Source organism: Fukomys damarensis, unplaced genomic scaffold, assembly GCF_012274545.1.
Source record: "Fukomys damarensis isolate Sample0158 unplaced genomic scaffold, DMR_v1.0_HiC HiC_scaffold_21, whole genome shotgun sequence".
NCBI classification, from domain to species: Eukaryota; Metazoa; Chordata; class Mammalia; order Rodentia; family Bathyergidae; genus Fukomys; species Fukomys damarensis.
In genome coordinates, this window is record NW_022900933.1 from 16,370,092 (window position 1) to 16,390,906 (window position 20,815).

Genomic DNA, 20,815 nt, shown 5'->3' on the forward strand with positions numbered 1-20,815 from the left:
GCCCCCCCCTTCTTTATTTGCAGCACTGGGTGGTTGGACCCAGGACCTTATGCGTGCTTTGAGGGCACTCTACCACTAAACTACATGCCCAATCATTTTTGTTGTGCAAAAGGCTGGCCTTGTTTGTCATCCTCCTGCCTCATCCTCCTGAGGAGCTAGGATTACAGCTATGTACTTGACTATGCCTTGACTGTCCACTGTTTTGTCATTGACTATATAAACCTGGTATTAAATAGTGACTGGTTAAAAGAAATCAAGCACATATTGTACATATCAAGTAGGTAGTATCAGGGATTCAAAAGAATGAAGAGAAATTGCCTTTGAACTCAGAATTTACAGTCTAATTGCTTAAAACCAAATATAACTCAGGAAAACAATTAGATGGCATAATAAATTATAATCACAGGTCTGGCAGCATGTCAATGACTAGAACAGTAGGAAGACGTTCCTAAAAGAGGTACACTGGGGTATTTTGTAGGACAGTGGGGACAATAGCAGAGAGAAGGCACATTAGAGCTTAGAAGACAGTAAAGAAACTCAGGCTTAGGCATGGATATGGATGTTTAGGGAACGAGGGAAAACTACCTGGCTTGAGGTAATTTGGCGATGCTACAGGGTAATTAGAAGTAAGATTTAATTTATATGATTAAATTTTATTGAGCCTTAAAAATCATGCAGAGGGTCTGAATTTAATGCCATTGTAGATTTCAGAGTACTGTCTATCCTACTTCCATGCCTTCAAGGAATATGAGGAGGACTAAACCATACTCTCACTCTTCCCTGGAACGTTACACAGGGCAAGGTCAGTGTTTGCAGATCTGACATTAACCAAACACAGAGGCTGCTTGGGGCACAGCAGAGGCCACTACACTACTCTGAGTGTGTGGTGGGGTTTGGGGCAAGAGTGGGAGCAGTCAGAAAAGAAGGGAAGAAACTGATAGATGCATGGGAAGGAGGGACAGGACTTGGTGGTAAGGGACAAAAGGAATGAAGGAAAGAAAAAATTCAAGGTTTTTAGTTTAAGAAATAAAAGGATGGTATAAAGGAAGATCAGAAAAGCCAGAGAAAAATATTTAAACTTTATTTAATCCATCCATTAATTCAAATTCACTTAACATACACATGCTGAGTGATTACTATTGAGAATGTATTATTGAAAAAGAACATCATGCCTAATCTCAAGGAGTTTGTGGTTCATAAAACTTATTTTATGGGAGAAAACTATTCAAATCATCACAGAAATAAATATAAAAGTACAACTATAACAGGGTTGAAGAAATTATACAGTGCTAAAAAAACCTAAATTAAGGGACTCTGACTTCACTGGGGAGTCAGCAGAATTTTTGAAGAAGTAAAGCCTTGAGCTGATTTCTAAAAGGTAAATAGGAACAAAAAAGGGAGGAAAAAAGCATTCCAGACAGAAGAAATAATCGTGTTTTCAGTGTTAATCTGCCTGATAGCAGTAGTAGATATTGAAGTGAAGAATAGCTTTATGACATTTTGTTTGTTTGATTTTGGTACTGGGGATTGAACTCAGGACCTCTTGTTTGCCAGGCTTGTGCTGTGCTACTGAGCTACATATCTGGCCCTGGCATTTGTAAATAAGGACCAGAGTTTGGGGAAAGAATTTGACCATGTTTAGTAAAAACTAGGATTTGGTATGGATGAAGATGGAGAATAGAGAGGTGAGGATAGAACCCTTTGGAATAACCACAGTAGGGAACAGGGAAAGAAAGAAGAATACAACCAAAAGGAAAGAGTTTAAAGAATTATTGGTTAAGAGAAGGACTTTGAAGTGGCTCTTGTGTCTTTGATAGCCTTCCAAAGAATATTTAGAGGTGGAGGTAGATTTAGGTGCTGTCTCATTCTGAATTGACTTCTCTGCACCCAAGCACATAGCTAGAGTTCCAGGGCTCCAGTCCTGTACTGCTATTTTCAACTTCTGGGAAAAATCTTTGAGTGAGATTGTTTACACCAGCACAATGAACTTGAACCTGACTCACAGAGGAATCATGTGTAAACCTGTTGAAATCTCATGCCAAAACTGAATAAAGAAAAAAAATAATAGATGGTGAAAAACAAAAAGAATAGATGGTGAAATGTTGATGAGATTAAGTGAGAGAGCTCAAAATCGGGAAGAAACTGGCTACGGTAACACCTCAATTCACAAACAGTTCTATTTGCAAACAATTCAGTTCACAAAAGTATTCAGCAAAATTTTGCTTCCACTCACAAACTCTGCATCAGGTGAGAAATATGACCACAGATATTTTCCCAAACAAACAAGCAAACAAAAACGCAGCCCATTTTCTCCAGTTATAAAACAAATTAAGATGGTAAGCTGAGGTACTACTGTGAAAGAAAGTCTACTAAGGCACATGGAGTAGTAGGAAGTTGGTCCGAGTTCACAGTTGATATTGTGTGACCCAGCAGTACAATATCTAAGTGATTGATTTAAGTTAATAACCAGTAAGGGGCTAAAATACATCAGTGCTTTAGCAGTGAGTAAAGCTCTGCTCATGTCTAAAGTACATTTTCTCTGCCAGGCGTGGTGGTGCACGCCTGTAAACCCAGCACTTGGGAGGGTGAGGCAGGCAGATTGCTGTGAGTTTGAGACCAGCCTGGGCTACATAGTGAGTTCCAGGTCAATCTCAACTACACAGTGAGACCCTGTCTCAAAAAACTGGAAAAAAAATTTTTTTTCTCATATATCACTATCATGCAGACTATTATATGTCTAGATTTTCAATGGGTTTATGCTGCTGTCATGGGCACCTACTTGAAGACAAGTTTAGGAGTGGGATATGTGCCATTATCTCTTGGCAGATCAATATATTATGTTCTTTTATCTCTGTTAAGCTCATTTCAAATTTAGAATACTAATTTATCATGCATCTACTTCCTGTTTTTAAACGCAGCCTTTTTTTTTTTTGGTACCGAGGATTGAACTCTGGGTCCTTGTGCTTGCAAGGCAGGCGGCAGAACCACTCAGCTAAATCCCCAGCCCTGTTTTTTCTTTCTTTCTTTTTTTTTTAAAACCCAGCCTTTCTAAATTATAAAGAGAAATTTTCATGCTGGGCCTATCTCCATTGAGTAACCTTTCTATATTCTGAGGGTTTTTTTGTGGAAAGAGAGCTTTTCTGGATATTTTGGTCAACAATCTGATTCAACCCTGTCCATTACCACTAATAGCTGTTGTGTGAGCACCTTTTTTTTTTCAGATTTATTTATTATTTATTTATTTATTTTGGGTATTGGGGATTGAACTCAGGACCTTGCACTTGTGAGGGCAGGTATAGTGCCACTGAGTTAAATCCCCAGCCCTAAAATTTATTTTTATTAGTATGTATTTTCCATACATAATGATCACAATCATCATAAGGAATTTATAGCTGTACATAATGTCTTAATTCTTCTTTTCTTCCCATTCCCCTTCCCTCCTTTCAGCCTTTCTTCCCTTCTCATTTATAAAAGCTTTGTTTCCATTTTTTTTCCATTCCATTCTTTGAAAAAAAATCCTTTTTCTTCCCTTTGTTCCCCCTTCCGTTTGAATGTATTCTTCCTACGTCTCAATATCATTCTCCATTTTGCTTTTTATTTACCATTTGGTTTTTTTTTTTTTTTTTTTTTTTTTTTTTTTTTTTTTTAATGCAGTTGAGACTGCCCTGGAACTCACTATGTAGCCCAGGCTGGTCTCGAACTCACAGCGATCCTCCTGCCTCATTCTCCTTCCTGAGTGCTGGGATTACAGGCGTGCTCCACCATGCCCGGCTACCCTTTGGGTTTCTCACAGGAGAAACAATGTGATATTTAAACTTGTATGTCTGATTTATTTCCCTTAACATGGCTGGAGATGCATCCATTTATCTAAATATGAATCAAGTTTATCATTCTTTATGGCAGAATAGGTGAGTACCTTTGTTATCATCATCTCTGTAAATATTTGTTTCTTGAGTTCAACATGTTGCAACTTTTTTTTTTTTTTTTGTACTGAGGATTGAACTCAGGACCTGTGTTTGCCAGGCAGGCACAGTGCCACTGTGCCACAACTCCGGCCCTGCAACTTTTTGTTTTTGTAGTAGTGGGAATGAACCCGAGGAACACTGAGCTACATACATCCCTCTCACCCCCAACCTTTTTTTTTTAACCTTTTTAGTCAGCGTCTCACTAAATTGCCCAGACTTGTCTTTTGTTTTTTTTGTTTTGTTTTGTTTTTTTGAGAGAGGGTCTCACTATGTAGTTGAGACTGACCTGGAACTCACTCTGTAGCCCAGGCTGGTCTCAAATTTACAGTGATCCTCCTGCCTCAGCCTCCCAAGTGCTCGGATTATAGGTGTGTGCCACCACACCCGGCCTGATTTGTCTTGAATTTACAATTTATGATTGTCCTGCCTCTGCTTCCCAAGTATCTGGAATTACAAGCAAGCATGCCTGTCAATATGTCTCCATTTTTAAGGGACTATATTAACTTGCCTAATAAACTGCATCAATGATTGTGTAAAACTTCATTTTGAAAACAAGAAGTTCATCCAACCAAAGCTTTTCACTTAGCACTTTAAGGGTATAAATGAAATATGAGGGCATAGGGAAATAGGCCTTATTATGTAGTTTGACTTTCAGTCACTACAGGAAATACGGCCAGTGTTCTAGGCCTCCAGGTATAGACTTCATTGTTTCTGACGGTGAAGAAAAGAAGGAGTTTAGGTAAGAGCTTTCTTGCCAAAGTCCATGAATGTGAACCTGATCATGATGATTCTGTGTGCATCTTACATGTGCTGGAATTATGGGAAAGTAATATGACAAATTTGTTGTTCTGAACCAACCTCCATGTGTGGTTGTTCACATAACTCATATTTTGTCTTTATTAAAGAAATGAAAATAAGCTTCAAGATCAGACTGATGACACTGAGTTTAAAGATCAGACAAATGAAATTGAGCTTCAAGATCAAACAGATGAAAGTAAGCTTCAAGATCAAATATTCATCACTCAGCAAGTTCCAGTCTCAGACTCTGAAATGGCTCTTTCCAGTATTCTGAAAGGATCACAGGAGCCCAACATGGTAAGGAGTTTTTAGTCTATCAGATAATATGACTGTTATCCTTCTATATGCAGCTTCTTGCTAATTTACAGTTCCTTACTAGCCAACTAGGAGTCTCAGGTATCGGTGGAATAAGTAACAAATACACTAGTATGAGATCATGAAAAATTTTATAACGATGTCCATATGAAACGCACACTCTACATAATGCAAATGTAGATCAGTACTTCTTTTAGTATGGGAAACACACACACACACACACACACACACACACACACACACATGCAGCAAAATAGAAAGAAAGGAAAGCAGTCTAGCCAAAATATGTTCTTTTTCTTTCTTTCTTTGTACTTAGGATCAAACCCAGGGCTTTGTGTATGCTAGACAAGCATTACACCACTGCTACACCTCCAGCCCCACTGTCTTTTTGTTTTTTGTTTTTTTTTTTGGGTTTTTTGTTTTTTTTTTTTTTTTTTGGGTTTTTTGTTTTTTTTTTTTTTGTATCAGGGATGGAACTCAGGACCTTGTGCTTGTGAGGAAGGGGGTACCACTGAGCTAAATCCCTGGCCCCCCACTGTCTTTTATATGAGCACAAGCACAGTGGCCTTGTAACTCTTGGCTTTGGATGGAGGTAAGAAGTATGACTCAATAGACAAAGGCATTAAAGAAATACGGTATCAGTAAAAACAAGCCAGATTTTTTTTTCTTTAAGTGCTTTTTATTTGTGATTTTTATTATTCATTATTGGTTAGACCGAGGTAGACTCTAAGAAAGTTTAAATGAGGCCATATCAGATTTAAAAAGAAAATAAAATACCTAATTTTTATCTAAGAAACAAAAAACTTCTGAGCAGCAAGTGGCTGAGGGATGAGCCGATTCCATTTACACTAACACAGTTCCCATCAGTCAGTATTTTTTTAAAAAGTGGCTTCCCTTATATGTAAGAAAAATATTAGGAGTCATTGTGATTGTATTTAATTCCACCCAGAATTTAGACAGTAGTAATTTTTTATTCAACCCAGCCTAAACTTGGTGGATTAGACATTAGCTGTGTTTTGTAACAGATAAAATAGGGGCATTGTATTCTCAAACTGTAAATTTCTATTCCTTCACCTTTAGGAAACAAAAAACAAACAGACCCTGTAAAGTTAAAAGTTTCAGTCACCTTATTAGAGGGAATGTTCTGACATTCTCTCCAACAGGTGGTAGTAATAAACTTAAAAGTTTAGAGTGCAACTTTGCAAGATTTTTCACTATTCTCAGCTCACTGAATAATCTCCATGGAGTAGGGCAGCACTACCTGAATATCAAATGGAGAATCAGAAAAGTGACCAAAGCCATGTGGCTAAGGAGCAGAGATTACCAGAGTCAGTAGCCTCCTAGTCTGGAAAGCTCAGATTCAGTTGAGATGGTGGAACAAAAAGGCAGAATCCATTCTGTTTAGCACATCAATTTTTGTTCTGACTTAAAGTTTATATATGTCAAAAAACAAAAAACACAAGGGCACTTGAAATAAACAGCAGGAGACTGTTAAAGCAGTTCTTTTTTTGCGGGGGGGGGGGGTGTTGCTGGGGATCCAACTCAGGACCTTTCGCTTTTGATGCAGGCACCCAGCCACCTGTTAAAGCTTTTTTGTTTTTTTAAAGAGTAGGAAAAATTTATTGAGGGAAAGAAATCTTCTGTCTAATACAGAAGGGGGACTGGACCGGAATATGGGTTGCCCGCCCATTCTACTTTTCAAAGATGTTTTATACAGCCAAGCCATGTGGTGAGGCGGGTACAAAGTGGGACAAAACTGTTAAGACCCATGGAAAATTACAGGGTGGGCATGAGGTGGGGCAAAACTACGACCAACCAATAAGATTCCAAGCACAGTCACCCAGGTAATATTGATTAAGTGGGGGTCAAATGGGGGAGCAAGTCACATAGCAAGCACACAAGGGTTTTCAGTAAGGGTAGGGGTAAGGGATATTTCCTGGAAAGACCTTGATATTCCAGGGATATTTCTGGAAAGACAAGATATTTCCTGGGTTAAGACCTTGAGCCCCTGCCCCCAGGTGATTGATACCTATTTAGAATATCAATCACTGCTATTTATCCCAGGGGAAGCAAAAGGGTATAGTAGTTTCTCTCCTTTTACACTTCTGGCCTTCAGTGAATGTGTCCTGATTGTCCTCCATTTGGCTCCTTGCTAAGTTGGCTCCTTGAGGGCTGGCTACTTGAGGGTAGCCCTGTCTTAACTGCCTGCAAGATATCTAATTACTTACCTGTCTGCAATATTACCCTCTCTGAAGAAATACCCCTAACTGCTGTGAGGGGACAAAGGACGAAGACAGCTCTGGCTCCTTCCAGCAGAAGAGGGTCCTAGTTGTGACCAGCAGAGTTACTGGACAGAGGGTCTATCTAAAGGCCTTTGATAGGCACCAGGCATTGTCATCTTGGTGCTGCATAGCTTTTAAGTCTGGAGAAGACAAAGCCAAAGATACAGTTAAGAGTGAATGGGCCACATTATAAGGTCAGCAGGATTGCTATAAATATAGCCCACAAAGAGGATAAGAAGCTCCAGGGGACTTCAGAATCCAATATAGAAGTCATTGTATACTTTAGCAGTTATGAGCTGTTTACAAGGTCAATCTGGTGGGTTCCCAGTAAAAGAAGTCTAGCACATTTGTCATTGGTTCCATTTGTATGACCGCTTGGAGTTTGGCAGTCTCAAAGATGTAGGATCCTGTAGGAAAGGTTCCTTTGTGTCCTGGATCTTGTAGACCTTGAGGGGCCAGGGCCAAAATATTGGCTGTCCTCATAGCCTAGTTACCTTTCTAGTTTTGGTCTCCAAACTTTAGTTTTTGAATACCCAGAAGATCAGTGAGGTAAGTATTTCAGTAGGAGCAGTGAGCTTAACTATTGTAATTTTGTCTGGACATTAAGCATTTTGAAGTATAATGCTCAATTAGAGGGGATGTTATTTCTTATCAACCATGGTTGTTGTAGTAGTTGAATCCATGTTCATCTTAGCATGGAATAGTTTTTGAGTCAAACACCTCCATCTAATCACAAGACATTAAATGACAGAAAGAAAACTCTTATTTGTTATCTTTTAGTAGGATGCCATCTCTGACCAGTAATCTTGGTGGAAGACCTCCAGAATGATATAGGGGAAAGAGATAAAACTCCCAGACCTTCTAGATATCTGAAACATGAGTTCGTGTTCTCTAAAATCCAAGAATGAATTCTAGAAACAATGGAGGTTAAGAGTAGGAAAAATTTATTGAGGGTAAGAAAGCTTCTGTCTAAGAGAGACAGAAGGGGGGACCAGAAAGTGTGTTGCCCAAAGCATTTCTTAACTATATGTATTGAAAAGCTTTGAAATTTCTTAGGTCCCAGTCAGTAACACTAATGAAAAAGAAAAGAAAAAAAGAATTACTGATGAGAAGTGCAGGTAAAAGAAAATTATATAAAATCTGGCAAATAATAGCAGGTTAGACTTGCTTTAGGTAAGAGTCTTACCCACTTTCATAGTTTCATGGTTACTTCATGGCTACTTTCATAGTTTCATGGTTATTTTCATGATTACTTTTGAAATAACTAAGAAAACTACTTGCATCTGGGTTAATGGCAAGGCATTAATGATTTGAAACAAGCCCTGAAACTTAACATATAATTAATTTGGCACATATAATAAAGTTGATTTACTCATTGAATACTGAGGTATTCTTGAGAAGTGATTTTAAGAGTCAGGAATAGGGACAATGAATCACAAGGATAACAAAGTGTCATTGAGCAAAAGCAAAAGAAACAGCTGTCACAGTATTGGGATAAGTAGAAATGGCTTGGATCTTGTATAGTGTGGAATGAGGGAGGCTCAGGAAAACTTGGCAGAAGGGCCTCGCCCATTAGCCTTGATGGAGGGCTGTATTTGAGACTCAGCCAGAGGGTGAACTGTATTTCCATACTATTTCCCCATCCAAGCATTCTTTTTCCAATTATAAGACCTGTGTATACACTGATCTTGCCCTCCTTCAGGCTGTCAGAAAGGGAGAGTTTTTAGGAAACAAGTCTAGGCTCTCATTCTCAATGAGCATTCCATAGTTATACCAGTGACCTCAAAAACAGAAGTATGAAAAGCTAGTAAAAATCTGAGGTCAGTATTACACTAGATGTCTCCCTATACCAACTTTGAAGGGGCCAAGTTGTGAGAAGGACTTAGTGAAATATATTCCAATCCCAGAGATCTGATCTGAACAAAGCTGGCAAATGAAGTTGGTCAAGAATGAAGGGAGATTATGCAGGATGGACCAGGTTTGAAGAAACTTTGTTTCTAACGACCCATGGTAGGCATGACTACAGCAGGTGAGGAGAGAGTAGCATCCTCCTCTTTCCACTGAGAAGTGATGGTCTTTAGCTGTGTGTAGAACTGGATGCCCTAAAGAGAACCAAGAAAAGAGAGAGTGAATTAGCATGTACTTCCAGGGGACAGCTACAAGCTTGTGGGATTCTCTTAATTAGCTTTGGAAGGTAGTTCTGAGGGTACCATTCATGTTCCTATTAATAGATGCAACCAAAGTCCAGTATGTAGCTCATGAGATTTATCTTTCTGGCACTTAGTAACAGTGATATTCTAGTTACCATTAATATTTCTAAAGTTAAAGCTTCTTAGCCAAGAGCATCAAAAATGGAAAAATTGAACAATGTAGTCTGTTAAGCTTGCACATCATTTTATTCCACAGCTTAACATCACATACCTTGAAGTCAGGAGACTTTCTCAAATCCTGTCTCTCCCTTTATTGACTGAAGTTTAAACTTGAGCCTTATCTGAGAGACACAACACTAATGCTGTGAGAAAATAATATACCACACAAAATTATCCTACCAAGTCATTCCTATTCAACAGCTGTTAGCTTTTATCTCCTTCCCATGAATTGAAAGGAATAAAGGCATTATATGTATTAGACCATTTTTGATCATTGTCAGTGATCATGAGCTCAACAGTGAAGCAACAAAGTCAAAATATCTTAAAAATCTAAAGTAAAGTGTTGTATATACAAAGTCACTTCTAAATTACCTATGTATGGGTAAAAAAATACATCATGTTTAATGTTTCTTTCTGTGTCTGTATCTGTCTCCATATATAATTTTGGGGGCGTTTTTTGGTACTGGGATTGAACTTGGGACCTTGAGCTTGCAAGGCAAGGCGGTAGCACCGAGCTAAATCCCTGGTCCTCCATATATAATTTTCTGAGATGAGGTATTACTGTGTTGTCCAGGCTAGTCTTAAACTCCTAGGCTCAAGTGATCCTTCTGCCTTGGCCTCCTGAATAGTTGGGATAAGCATGTACTACCTTGCCAGGCTTCACTTTTGTATTTTATTATATAAGAGCAATATTTTCATATCTTTTTTCCAGAATGCAAAGTAGCAACTATTAAGTTACTAAACCTAAGGATTTAAGACTTCAAAATATGTTTTAAGTAATTTCTTCCCTCCAAGAAGTCTCACTTATTAGGGTAATTTATAATAATTCAACCAAGATGAGGGTAGAAAGAAAAGGTGTTTTAAACAAAGAAACATGCTTATCAGTATCAAGCTACAGATGATCTGTGATTTACTCTTTTTTTCATTTTAAGGTGGTGCAAAAGTAATGTGCATTTGATAGAAATTGTCCTTCAAATTTTCTCTTTTCCCAGGTTAGCAATAAGTGATATGATACTCTTGTGACAGTAGACGGTGACCATACTCCCTCCCAGTCAGCCCTGAGACCTTGAAGGCCTTAACAACTGATAATCTGCAGTGCACTTTGTTGCTAAGTTATGTTGTTTAGTAATTTAGGTCTATTAAATACATTTCAACTTATGGTACTGTAAATTTATGATGGGTTGATTAGGACATAATCCATCATAGGTCAAAGGACATCTGTAGTAAGTCTTGCAAGGGCTATGATTAATATACAAAATACATAATCAGTCACCAAGTCACTTAGATGTTGACTTTTTAACCCCTCAGTTACATTATCACATCCATTATGCAATCCCACTAATAATTTTGTATTAACCTATAAAAGGGGAGGCCTATATATAAAATATGTAATTTATTTATTTATATTTGGTACCTGAGGTCGAACTCAGGACCTCGCACTTGCCAGACAAGTGTGGCACCACTGAGCTTCATCCCAGCACCAAAATATGTAATTTATTAATCAGTGTTCCAAAATGGTTGCATGTCTTTCGGACTACAAAGAACGCCTATTTGTTTAACAAATGCTTGGATGACCTGCTGTGTGCCGGATAGGTAACATGCTGGGTGTGGTGGTGCACACCTGTAATCCTAGCTATCTGGAAGGTTTAGGCAGGAGGATTGCAAGTTCAGATCCAACCTAGATTATTTTTTGACTGAGACCCTGTCATAAAAAAAAGAGAAAGATTTCTTCTTAATTACAAGGTGAGATGGCTTTTTTAATTGAAAAGAATTTGAACTGATAAGAAAAACAAAAATAACATTAATGCATCATAATGTTTTGATATGTGTATACATTGATAATGTTTATATCAGGTTAAATATAATTGATGTCCCCAAATATTTATCATTTCTTTAGGGTGAAAACTTTGAAAATCCTTTTTCTCCTTTTAGAAACGTATACTACATTATATCAGCTATAGTCACACTGCTATGTAGTAACAGAACGGCAGAACTTGCTCCTAGCTAACAGTAACTTAGCACCTGCGCTGATCAGCATTTCCCCATCTCTCCCCCTACCCACTCCTCTCCCTGGCCTCTGATAACCACCATTTCACTCTTAACTCTGCTATAAGATCTACTTAAATTCCACATATGAGTGAGACCATGTGTTACTTGTTGTTTCTGTCCTTGTATTTCATTTAACATAATAATCTGATGAGACTGCTTGACATGGCTTAAAGGGCCCTACAGTGGCTTGGCTTCTGCCTCGTCTACTCTAACTAACCTCGTCTATTCTCAGTGTCCTCACTTACTGCGGTCTGGCTCATTTCTGCTGGCTAACATGCCATATGTGTTCCTGCCATAGGACATGCACCTGCTGATGCATGTGGTGATGATTCAGTCCTCATAGGCATATGAAATATATTCTCCTTTTACAGATAAAGAGACTTGAGGCCTAAAAGAGGGTATATCTGAAGTCACACAGCTCATAACTGGCTGAGTTGAGATTTGAACCCAAGCAGTCTAGCTCCAGATCTGCACTCTTTCTTGTTCAGTACTATAGTCATAATGCCTAGAATGGTATTTGGTACAAAGAAGGTACTCAATAAATTTTTTTCTTTTTGTGGTGTTGGAGATTAAATCTAAGGCCTCATGCATGTTAGGCAAATACTCTGCCACTAAGCTATAGCCCCAGCCCTTTAAATTTTTCATTTTATATTTTGATTTTATTTATTTCACCCAGGGTCTGTGTACTGAGATCCCCAGACCTTTTTATCCAGTTGCCCAGATGGGGCTCAAACATGTGCTCTTCCTGGGACTGCTGGGATTACAAGTGTGTGCTATCACACCCAGCCAAATGTGGTGGCACACTGTTGTAATCCCAGTGCTCTGGGAGGCTGAGGCAGGAGGATTACAAGTTTGAGCCCAGCCTGGGCAAGTTAGCAAAACCCTTTCTCAAAATAAAAAATTTAAAAAGGGATGAGAATGTAGCTCAGTGCAGAGAGGCTCTGGCTTCAATCTCCAGTACGGGGGGAAAAAAAGTTTTTGTGAACAAATGATTATCCCCAGTGAAGTATATGCAGTGGATCACATGGTGCACACATCCAGCATCAGGGAGGGAGTGGTGGTGGCCATTGGGAGTTTCTAGAGGAGTCTGTTCTTTAAGCCTGGAGAGAGGTCAGAGATGGGGAGCAGAGCCTTATACAAAGGAATTCCATATACTCTTTCCTCAAACTGTTTTGGCAAAATTTTGTTAACTTTTAAATCTTTTCTAGGGAACTTTCTGAGAAACACTATGGAACAACACACGAGTCCACAGAAGCTGCTGACAAGCCCTTCTTTGTAGAATCCTTGCTCCTGAATATGTTCAAGAAATTTTCTTAAAGGGAAAAATATTTAACTCAAGTTACCTGTTTGCCATAGAAATTGGTGTCTCCTCTAAAGGAAGCTCGAGAGCCGGTAAATGAGAACATTGGCAAAGGCACTGGGATAGGGACATTGACTCCCACCTAAAGCAGAACAAATCCATATCAAATCCCAAGCAAAGGACTCAAACTATGGATTCTCATTTAGAAGCACAAGACAACAAAAAGACTAATCTTTTTTTTTTTTTTAGAACTTTTCTTTTTTCTTTTTATTTATGAAAGAGCCATGTGAAGTAGATAACTTCCATCCCACAAATTGTTATTCCTGAGGAAGAAATAGAGCAGTGGGGGAAATTAAAGGGGCAATCTTTAAGTAAGCTGCAGTGACTGATCACTGCTTACTGCCTCTCAGGAATGCTAAAGAGCTAGAAGAATTTTCCAAACTTCTGTTCACAAACCTGTCCAACATCCACCAGGTGGGAATATTTCCGAGCAGTGGCTCCATTGGTGGTGAAGATGGCAGTTCCATTTCCATAAGGGTTGTTGTTTATAATCTTAATAGCTTCATCCAATGTTTCTGTCTCCAGGACCACAAGAACTGGGCCAAAAATCTCCTCTTTGTAACAGGTCATATTTGGCTGCCAGGAGTGATGTGTCCAGAAAGAAGTCAGCTTTTTGGATTCTGAGTATTTTATGCTTATTTGGTACTTTTACTACCCAGCTGTCTATATGGATAGCTTTCATGTTTGCAGTCTACTTTCACTTTAAATCACCTATTTAAAAAAAAGTTCTCTCTTACTCTGTTCTATATTCTGAGCTACCAACATGTAATAACTTGAAGTTCCTATTAATTATAACCACATTCCCAGTTTTAGTTCTCACAAAACATCACTGGCCTCCCATACCTGGGCAACCACTTCCATACAATTCTTATGTTACCAAAAAGCTATAGAAAAGTTAATTTGTTATAAATCAAACATATATTAAATATACCAGGAGAGTTTTTCTGTTTATAGAAATCCCGTGCTAAATTCTCTGTAACATAAGCAATCTGTTCTCATTCATTTCTTTGCCTCCCAAGTAAGTCTGTACATTTTTACTTTGGTATTGGGTCACACTTTAGTCAAAACATCCTTCAGTACTGTTTCTAGTCAGCTGTGTTGCTGATCAGTAGATTTTTCCTTTGGTTCTATGGCGAGAGTTCAGTCCCAATTATTCATGATTATAGTGGGATATATGAATTTCCAACAAAAGCCTCCTAGTCTCAATTTAGTCGTAAATATTAGCTGAGAGACTTTCAGAGTGTTGATAAATAAAAATTGACCAATTCTTTTTCTTTTGTCATTTTCTTGTGAAGATACAGCTAAATTGTGGGCACAGAGTAGGGTGTTCAATAAATATTGGATCCAGGTGTGGTGTTGCACCTGCAATCCCAGCTGCCTGGTGGCTGAGGCAGAAAGATTGAGAGTTTGAGGCCAGCCTGGGTAACTTAGCAAGACCAAGTCTCAAAATAAAAATGATAAAAGGTTGGGAATATAGCTCAATACTCCCTGGGTTCATTCCCCAAAACCAGGGGAAAAAATTGGTGGTAGATACACTGATTGAGATACTGAAACAGCTGAGATGGAGAGAGGGAGCAGGAGAATTAAACAACCTGAGTAACGTAAGACAGTGTAAGACAAACTACTGCCTGTGGGCCAAATGTGGCTGCTGCTCGTTTTTGTACAGTCCACAAGCTAGAGTGATTTCTACATTTTGAAGTAGCTGAGAAAAATATCAAAAGAATATTTCAGGACGTAAAAGCACATGAAATTCAAATGTATGTCCATAAATGTTTTTAGAGCACAGCCACATAATTTTATGACTGATTTCAAAGGACACATCACATCAGAGTTGAGTAGTTTTGACAGAGACTGTCTCTACAATGATAGAGATATGGAAGTGTGCTAAATACTAGTGTAGGGCAGAGCTCTGGCTGCGAGTCAGAAGGGGAGAGTTAATTAGACTCTGGATAAAATAACTGAGCAATCCTGAGGGTTGCGATTTTAATAATTAAATGCCTTCATTTATAAATTAGAAGGATGAGATTCCATAGCCTCTAAGGTGCCTTCAGCGCTCGTATTTGTGAGATAAGAGTTGTTCACCTTGACTTTTGAGATGATGGTAGGTCCAACAAAGTTACCATTTTCATAGCCTTTCACTTTAATATTTCGCCCATCCAGGAGGATGGAAGCTCCCTCCTTCGGTCCACTATCAATCAGATTACAGACTCGCTCTTTGGCCTGGGGGGTGATCAAAGGGCCAAGATCAGCTCCAGGTTGGTCTCCTGCAAAACAACATACAAGTGCTAAGGTCTTTATTAACCAATTATAGCAGCTAATCAGAGATGAACCCAAATGACAGGTAACAGTATAGAGAGAGGCAATGGTAAGAGTAGACATTGTTCTCCACTGGCCAAGGACAATGCTAAAACCAAGAGCTTCATACCACAGATGGAAAATCAAAGTTGGCGGCCAGATGATTGATTACCTGCATTGACCCGCAGTTTTTTGGCACGTTCCACCAGCTCTGGCAGCCACTTCCTTGCTTCTCCCACAAGGATTGCTGTTGAAAGAGCCATGCACCGCTGACCAGCAGCTCCAAATGCTGCCCCAACCAGCTGGTTCAGGGTATTTTCCTTATTGGCATCTGGCATGACTACCCCATGGTTTTTGGCTCCCTAAAGAAATACAGAAAATACATGATCTTCCTTGACCAAATATAATTAAGCTAAGAAAGAATCTGACATTTCAAGTGATAACTTAAGCAAAGTACTAGAGAATTCATTTGTTGTTGATTTGAGGATGAAAAAATTATTTTTAATATTACTGCTAATATCTTGGCAAGATTGAGAAGGTCGACATTACTTTTTCTCTACTTTCCAGTTGAAAAGCTGATATGAATGTATGTATGTACTTATTCTTTTCATTATTTTGAGACAGGGTCTTTCTTTGTAGTTCACACTGGCCTTGAGCTCACTGTGTAGCCCAGATTGCTCTTGAATTTATGATCCTCCTGCCTCAGCCTCCCAAGTGCTGAGATTATATGTGTGAGCCACCACGTCCAGTGATAGGTATTTATTTAGATTGAAACTATTACTGAATTACTGAAGAAGGGAGGAAATAACCCCAATCACTTTCAAACCAATAGGTTAAACATTACATTCAGCAACCAAGGAAAATACCCTTCTTTTTCCTAAGTTAGATAGGAATTTGTTGTCCATGTGGGTTTCCAATTAAATGAAGAACAATGTAAACAAACAGCTGCCATTAATGGTAAAGCCAGAGCATCTGAGAGTCAACACAGAAGGCAGATCTCCTGATACATAACTTCTAGAAAGAGGTTCCCAAATTGGCTTGTTTCTACACTGTATAGCTAGCTACATGTATGTCTTTTCTATGTAGGATGATCAGTAAGTTTCCACATAAAAATTCAGTTGACTATGTGGATAGATACTATGTCTGCTATTTAATCTCATTATATACAATGTTGAACACGGAATATACTCAAGTCAAATACTTTTTTTTTTGGTATCAGGGCTCAAACTCGGGATCTTGGGCTTGTCAGGCAGGTGACAACACCACTAAACTAAACCTCAGGTCCCAGAATGTACTCAATAAACAGTGAATTGGGAAGGGCTTTATCAAATTATTTAAAACACATTCCAGCATGGAAAGTTTCTAAATCTGTGCATAGGTGGTTATCCCCTGTACAAAAGAAGCAAGAAGGGTGAGATGGCTGGGCATGGAGGTACACACCTATAATCCCAGCACTCTGGGAGGGGTAATTTAGCAAGACCCTGTCTCAAAAAAATTTTTTAAAGGCTGGGGATATAGCTCAGTTCAAAGGCCTTGGGTTCAATACTGGAGTGGGGAGAGGGAGGGCAAGATAGACGCAACAGGACTTTATTTGTTTGGTACTGGGGACTGAACTTGGGACCTTGTGCTTGCCAGGCAGGTGCAGTGTTGCTGCTAAATCCTTCCTTGGCCCTGCAGTAGGACTTTATATTGAGTATCAAAGAGTTTCAGCCTGGCATGGTAGCCCATGCCTGTAATTCCAGCTACTTGGAAGGCTGAGGCAGGAGGATCACACGTCTGAGGCTGACCAGTACAATTTACCAAGTAAGATCCTGATTCAAAATAAAAAATAAAAGCCAGGCGTGTGGCACACACCTATAATCCCAGCACTCGGGAGGCTGAGGCAGGAGGATTGCTGTGAGTTTGAGACCAGCCTGGGCTACATAGTGAGTTCCAGGTCAGTCTCAACTACATAGTAAGACCTTGTCTAAACACCCCCCCCCAAATAAAAGGGCTGAGCGTGTTGTTCAGTGATTCCTGGGATGCACACTTGAGGCCCTCGATTAAAACCCTAGTATCACAAAATTAATTAATTTTAAAAATTGCTCAACATTTGGCAAGGAACTAGAAAAAGAACAGTAAAAGTAAACCATACCCACATATATAGAGATATTTGGTTTTTTTCCAGTGCCTTAAATGGACACCCAGCCAGGATGGTCATATCTTTGACATTAGTTGTTAGGATATTCCTTAAAAGAAGGAAAGATTAAGGGCTGGAAGCATGGTATAAAGGATAGAACCAGAATTTGGCTGTTACTGCCGAAGCCCAAAAAAGTTGAATGACATTCTTAAGAAAGAATCTTTATCACCAGGATTAGTTGTATATGATAGGAAGCGATCACTGTGACTGAGTAAAACTCAAAACTTCATGGCTAAGGAGAAGACATTCAGGGTAAAACATAATTAAGAAGCACTGGCATTAGAGGGGAATGAGCAGCCCCTCTGCTGAAGGGCTGTCCCTAGGTTTTTTAAATACATATAACAAGTTTGGGGAAAAAGGGAATAAGAAGTCACCATATTGGCTTGAACCCTCTTGCCATGTCTTGAACCTCTCTCGAAGATGTACTCTCCTGCCTGGTTGGATCCCACAAAGCTGATCGCTTTGATGTCCGGATGATCGCAAATAAAATTGACAGCTTTAAGAAGAAAATAAATGATTACCACAAAGAACAAATAGCCACAGTCTTTTCAAGATGGCAAATTTTCCCTTTGCCACTGCTATGGATCAAGTTTTCATACATTTGTTTTTCTATACTGTATTTCCATTATGCAGTTTCTTTGTATTTATTTCTCTTAAATTCTTTTTTTTTTTTTTTTTTTTTTTTTTGGTACCAGGGATTGAACTCAGGTCCTTGCTCTTGCAAGGCAGGCCACCGAACCGCTGAGCTAAATCCCCCGCTTAAATTCTTTAAATTACAAATTCTATTTAACCTCTTCATTGTTTTTTTCTCTCTCTTTTTTTGTTTTTTTTTGTTTTTTTGTTTTTGCTTTTGTTACCAGGGATTGAACTCGGGTCCTTGCGCTTGCAAGGCAGGTGGTGGAACCACTGAGCTAAATCCCTGGCCCTTCATTGTTTTTCTCATTAACTATTTCAGAATTTCCACTTCAAGTCTAACTCTGAAATTAGTGAACCACTGTTTTCCTTTAAATAACAGCCTTTCAGTATATGACCCTTCCTTTTTGTCCTTTAAGAATGTGACACATCCTCAACTGTCTCTGTATAATGAGACCCTCAGTACAGTGTCCTGTGAGTAGTGATACGGTGCAGGGCTGGGGTTATAGCTCAGTGGCACTGTGCCTGCCTGACAAGCACAAGGTCCTGAGTTCGATCCCTGGTAAATAAGTGATAGGGAAGGGCCGGGGATTTAGCTCAGTGGCCCTGCACTTGCCTCACTAGTGCATGGTCCTGAGTTCAATCCCTGACACCCACCCCTGAAAGCGATAGGGCATAGTATTTAAAAGCAAGAACTAACCAATCTCCCTGAGTAACACATTCTGATACTTTCTAGCAGTAGGATTTGGGGAAATTAATGTCATTATGCCTCAATTTTCTTATCTTTAATGTAGAAAAAAAATAGTAGTGACCTTAAGTGATTGTTACAAAGATTAAATGGGAAGGAAAAAAGTAGGTGTATATATTTCTTTCTTTACTATTTACTTGATGCTGGGGATTAAATCCAGGGCCTTGTGCTTGCTCAGTTAAGTATGTGTTCTACCACTGAGCTATACCCCCAACCATGTATATTACAAGAACTAAGAACAGTGCCTGAATCAGAGGTACCATTTAAGTATTAATATTATGTGAATTAGGCCCTCAATTTCTCTGATGTCTACAAATTCTTTCAATTAAATATCCGCATGAATTCCCTCAACATTCAAACAAAACTTTTCTCTTTACTTTTGCCCCTCTATCTGGTTCTAATCCTTATCTCTGGTGTCTCTGTGTGTAGTGAAAGGTAAGAAGCACTGGTCCTCCCTGATTAGTTACATGAGCGCACACAGACAATAAAAGTCAATGCACATTACCTTCAAACATGGGCATTACTATTATTTAGTTATTTATATATATATTTGGTACCGGGGATCAAACTTGTGCTTGTGAGGCAGGCGGCGGAACCACTGAGCTAAATCCCCAGCCCTATGGATGTTACTATTAGTAACACCTTTCCTTCCTAGTTTTCTCATCGTAAAGCACCCAGTTACCACCCATGATCTTGGATTTTTGTTAGCCAGGCTAAGTAGCCACAGGCAGAAGGGCAATTACCTTCATGTTTTCCGTGGATGATGTTCAGTGTTCCATCAGGGGCACCAGAATCCTGGAGCAACTTAGCAAGCAGCATACTTGCTCCAGGGACTCTCTCTGATGGTTTCATTAGGAAAGTATTTCCACAAACCATGGCCATGGGAAACATCCAAAGGGGTATCATGGCAGGAAAATTAAATGGAGCAATGCCTGCACACACCCCCAGAGGCAGACGGTAGGAATAAAGGTCCATGTCTTTGGTGATGGACGGCATGGTCTCTCCCAGCATGAGAGATGTCACACTGCAGGCGTGCTCAACAACCTCTGGAACACAGGAGAAAAAGTCAGTCCACCAGCTCAGCACCATGAGCACTACTTAGTATTGTCATGCTGTGTTCAGCCCATAGCAGAGGGAGTGGCTCGGACCAAAAACAGAGGGTGAATCACTGACATCCTTCCATGTGAAGAGGTTGTACTCAATGAGTCTGTTGGGTGGTGGCTCATGCCTGTAACTGCAGCGCTATGGGGCACTGATGGAGGAGGACCACAAGTTTGAGCCCAGCTTGAGCAAAGGATTGGGGATACAGCTCACTGTGAAGGCCCTGGGTTCATTTCCCAGTACTAGAAAAAAAAGGCTCAGTATGGGAAAAAGACAGTGACATGTACATACCTACTGGTAGATCATTTGAGAAAATAATGAAATAAGAACCAAGATGGATTATGTAAAAGTGTAAATTTCCAATGATGAATGTCATTACATTGTATACCTCAAATGTGCCAATAAAATTACTTAAAAAGAATGAAATAAATCATTTTCAACAGTACTTGACAGGTACTGCAATTTTTTAAAATTTTTCTTGGTTGGCCTGGGGATTTAGCTCAGTAGTTCTGCTGCCTGCCATGCAAGCTCAAGGACCCCAGTTCAATCCTCGGTACCAAAAAAAAAAAAATAACATCAGATGCTTCTGGAGAGAACAAATACACTAAAAAACAAGCTACAGATTACAGTTGATCATTCCTAGGCTGATGTTAAACTCCATGTAATGGCTGCAGTGGAATGATGGGAGCAAAAGATAACTAAGAATTAAGTCAGAAGAGAC

At 39.3% G+C, this 20,815-nt stretch overlaps 2 protein-coding genes across 4 annotated transcripts in view; one reads left to right on the plus strand and one right to left on the minus strand.

Moving 5' to 3' along the window:
• Window positions 1-14,055, plus strand: part of Bbof1 (basal body orientation factor 1) — a 41,522-nt gene extending 27,467 nt beyond the window's left edge. The window contains exons 10-12 of one of the 2 annotated variants that reach the window (XM_010645482.2): window positions 705-802; window positions 4,871-5,060; window positions 12,987-14,055. In XM_010645482.2, coding sequence (XP_010643784.1) covers window positions 705-802; window positions 4,871-5,037 — 265 coding nt within the window. In that variant the 3' untranslated portion in view covers window positions 5,038-5,060; window positions 12,987-14,055. The remainder of the gene's footprint in view (window positions 1-704; window positions 803-4,870; window positions 5,061-12,986) is intronic. The other variant, XM_010645483.2, reaches the window with a different exon arrangement.
• The window catches only part of Aldh6a1 (aldehyde dehydrogenase 6 family member A1), a 24,408-nt gene continuing 12,162 nt past the window's right edge, over window positions 8,570-20,815 (minus strand). For both annotated transcript variants that reach the window (XM_010645479.3, XM_010645480.3), the window contains exons 6-12: window positions 19,737-20,039; window positions 17,987-18,108; window positions 15,606-15,795; window positions 15,221-15,402; window positions 13,535-13,714; window positions 13,122-13,220; window positions 8,570-9,462 (exon numbers count right to left, since the gene is read on the minus strand). In XM_010645479.3, the coding sequence (XP_010643781.1) occupies window positions 9,358-9,462; window positions 13,122-13,220; window positions 13,535-13,714; window positions 15,221-15,402; window positions 15,606-15,795; window positions 17,987-18,108; window positions 19,737-20,039 (1,181 nt within the window). In that variant the 3' untranslated portion in view covers window positions 8,570-9,357. The remainder of the gene's footprint in view (window positions 9,463-13,121; window positions 13,221-13,534; window positions 13,715-15,220; window positions 15,403-15,605; window positions 15,796-17,986; window positions 18,109-19,736; window positions 20,040-20,815) is intronic.